The sequence below is a fragment of the Talpa occidentalis genome, unplaced genomic scaffold (genome assembly GCF_014898055.3).
Source record: "Talpa occidentalis isolate TD23 unplaced genomic scaffold, MPIMG_talOcc4v2.1 talOcc4.10, whole genome shotgun sequence".
In the NCBI taxonomy this organism is placed as follows: domain Eukaryota; kingdom Metazoa; phylum Chordata; class Mammalia; order Eulipotyphla; family Talpidae; genus Talpa; species Talpa occidentalis.
This window is the reverse complement of record NW_023600993.1, coordinates 34,264,203-34,266,851: the sequence shown is the minus strand read 5'-3', so window position 1 is coordinate 34,266,851 and position 2,649 is coordinate 34,264,203. Positions and strand designations below refer to the sequence as shown.

At 53.1% G+C, this 2,649-nt stretch overlaps 1 protein-coding gene across 2 annotated transcripts in view; it reads left to right on the top strand.

The window, feature by feature from the left end:
* The first annotated feature begins 341 nt into the window (after positions 1 to 341).
* PRKAR2A (protein kinase cAMP-dependent type II regulatory subunit alpha) overlaps positions 342 to 2,649 on the top strand; it is a 69,741-nt gene continuing 67,433 nt past the window's right edge. Inside the window, exon 1 of one of the 2 annotated variants that reach the window (XM_037528721.2) lies at positions 342 to 611. In XM_037528721.2, coding sequence (XP_037384618.1) covers positions 359 to 611 — 253 coding nt within the window. In that variant the 5' untranslated portion in view covers positions 342 to 358. The remainder of the gene's footprint in view (positions 612 to 2,649) is intronic. The other variant, XM_037528713.2, reaches the window with a different exon arrangement.

Sequence of the window (2,649 nt, the reverse complement as noted above, 5' to 3'; positions counted from 1 at the left end):
CGGCCGCCCACTGGCGCACGCGCACGGAGGGCCGGCGCTCGGCGGGGGCGCGCACGCCTCTGCCGCGTGCGTCACAACCCAGCTCCCGCCCCGCCCGTCCGACCAGCCCGCTCGTCGGTCCCCGCGGCGGCGGCGGCTGCCCAGTGACAGCGGCGGCGGCTCCGGGCCGGCCGTGGTAGCCGAGGGTCGAGCCGCCTGGAAACGCACACTCGGCCGAGGGGCGTTGGGGCGCGGGGAAGGCACGCCCGGGATCGCGCGTGAGACCTCGCGGGCGCTGGGCGCGAGGCCGGCGTGAGGCAGCGCGAAGGCAGTGGCCGCCGGCGGCCCGGACCCGCCTGTGCTCGCCGCGGCCGCCGGCATGAGCCACATTCAGATCCCGCCGGGGCTCACGGAGCTGCTCCAGGGCTACACGGTGGAGGTTCTGCGGCAGCAGCCGCCCGACCTCGTCGACTTCGCGGTGAGCTACTTCACCCGGCTGCGCGAGGCCCGCGCCCGCGCCGCCAGCCCGCCCACCGCCCCTCCTTCCGACTCGCAGCGTCTGGAGCCGGACCCGGGCCTGGTCGCCGACGCGGTCGCCGAGAGCAGCTCGGAGGACGACGAGGACCTGGACGGTAGGCGGCGGCTGGGCCGAGGCGCGCCGGGGGCCCGCGGGGGCGGCGACGGGGGCTCCACGAGTCCGGGGCGCCGCGGGGCGGGCGGGGGCCGGGGCGGGCGGACGGCCCCACGGGGGACCTTGGAACTCCCGGGCGGAGTTTGCCGGGTTCCCACGTGCGCCACTTCCCAGTTGAGCTCCGCTGGCCCGGGGAGCCCGGGGCGCCCCGAGTGATTTGTCAGATTCTGCCGTGAGGGAAACGTGCGCGCTGGCGGCCCGCGCGGGGCGCGGCGCGGCCGCCCTCCGCCGCGCCTCCAGACCCTTCGCCCGCTTTCCTTGGGAAGACGAGAACATTCACGCGCGCCGACTCGTGTTCAATAGCCAGGACGGTGACCTTATTTGGAAATAACTCATTTTATGAAGTTACTGTGAAAAACTTTAAAGACTAGCCAAAAATTAGCTCGAAGGGTGAAATAAAGCCCTATGCTCCATCCCCATGTTCAGCAGTTTTAATTATTTGTCACAAATGTTTTCGTCTATACTTTTTCTTTTTACTTGGCTGAAGTATTTTTTTTAATTTATTTTTTGTTTAATATATTTTTTACATCGTTTTTCATTTTTGCTCAATGTATGCATTTTCGTCGTGGTTATAGTCCAGACAGTTCCCACCCCGCCTTGTTTTCATCCTACTCCCCCCTACCCCACCCCACTCCCCATTGTGTCTCTGGTTTATAGGTGCTTGTTGATTTTGATTTTTACTTTATTATAATTATTCTTTTTCCTGGTCCCTTATTTAGGTTTTATAAATTCCTGCTATGAGTGAGACCATTTTTCCTTTTCTTTCTGGCTTATTTCGCTGAGCATGATCTCTTCCAGCGCCATCCATGTTGCAGCAAATTGCATGAGTTTATCTTTTTTGATTGCTGAGTAATATTCCATTGTGTATATGTACCACATCTTCTTGATCCAGGCATTTATTTTTGGGCATTTGGGTTGTTTCCATAGCTTAGCTATTGTAAATAGTGCTGCTATAAACATAGGGGTGCAGGTGCCCTTTTGAATTAATGTTTCTGTGTCATTTGGGTAAATACCCAGGAGTGGTATTGCTGGATCATATGGAAGCTCCATCTTTAGCAGGTTGAGGAATCTCCACACAGCTCTCCATAGTGGTTGGACCGGTTTGCACTGCCACCAGCAGTGCAGGAGAGTTCCTTTTTCTCCACATCCTCACCAACATTTGTTGTTGCTAGTTTTTTTAATATGTGCCATTCTCACTGGTGTAAGATGGTATCTCATGGTAGTTTTGATTTGCATTTCCCTGATGACAAGTGATGTTGAACATTTTCCGTATGCCTGTTGGCCATTTGCAGTTCCTCTTTGGAGAAGTTCCTTTTAGCTCTTCTGCCCATTTTTTGACTGGATTATTTACTTTGTTTTTGTTGAGTCTCATCAGCTCTTTGTAGATATTTGTGATCAGTCCTTTATCATTAGTGTTTTCAGCAAAAATTTTCTCCCAGTTGGTGGGGTGTCTCTTTGTTTTGGTTACTGTCTCTTTTGCTGTACAGAAGCTCTTTTTTTTTTTTTTTTTTTGTACAGAAGCTCTTTAATTTGATGTAGTCCCAGCTGTTTATCTTTTTGGCTGAAGTGGTTTTTTTTTTTAAAGATTTATTTATTTATGCATACGAGAGCTGGGATACAGGCCAGAGATGCGGGGTATGAGAGGATTCACCAGAGACAGAGGGGAACAGAATAGGCAGATTGACTGAAATACACTGCTGAGGGGAGCAGCAAGCAAGACAGGAGAGGTCTGCTATGCCATGTGGGCAGCTCCCTGGCTGGGGATTGAACTCATGCTGAAGAGGCTGTTGACCGCATATTAGTGCTGTGCTTAACCCCTTGCGCCACCAGAGAGGCCCTTTGGCTGAAATATTTTCAAGGCAGATCCAATTGGGTCATTTCATCTCCACATATTTCAGTATACATTTGGTAAACTATAAATACAAATTTGTACGTTTATATTTGGCTAAAAAAGATAGATCAAATCAAATTGATAAGGG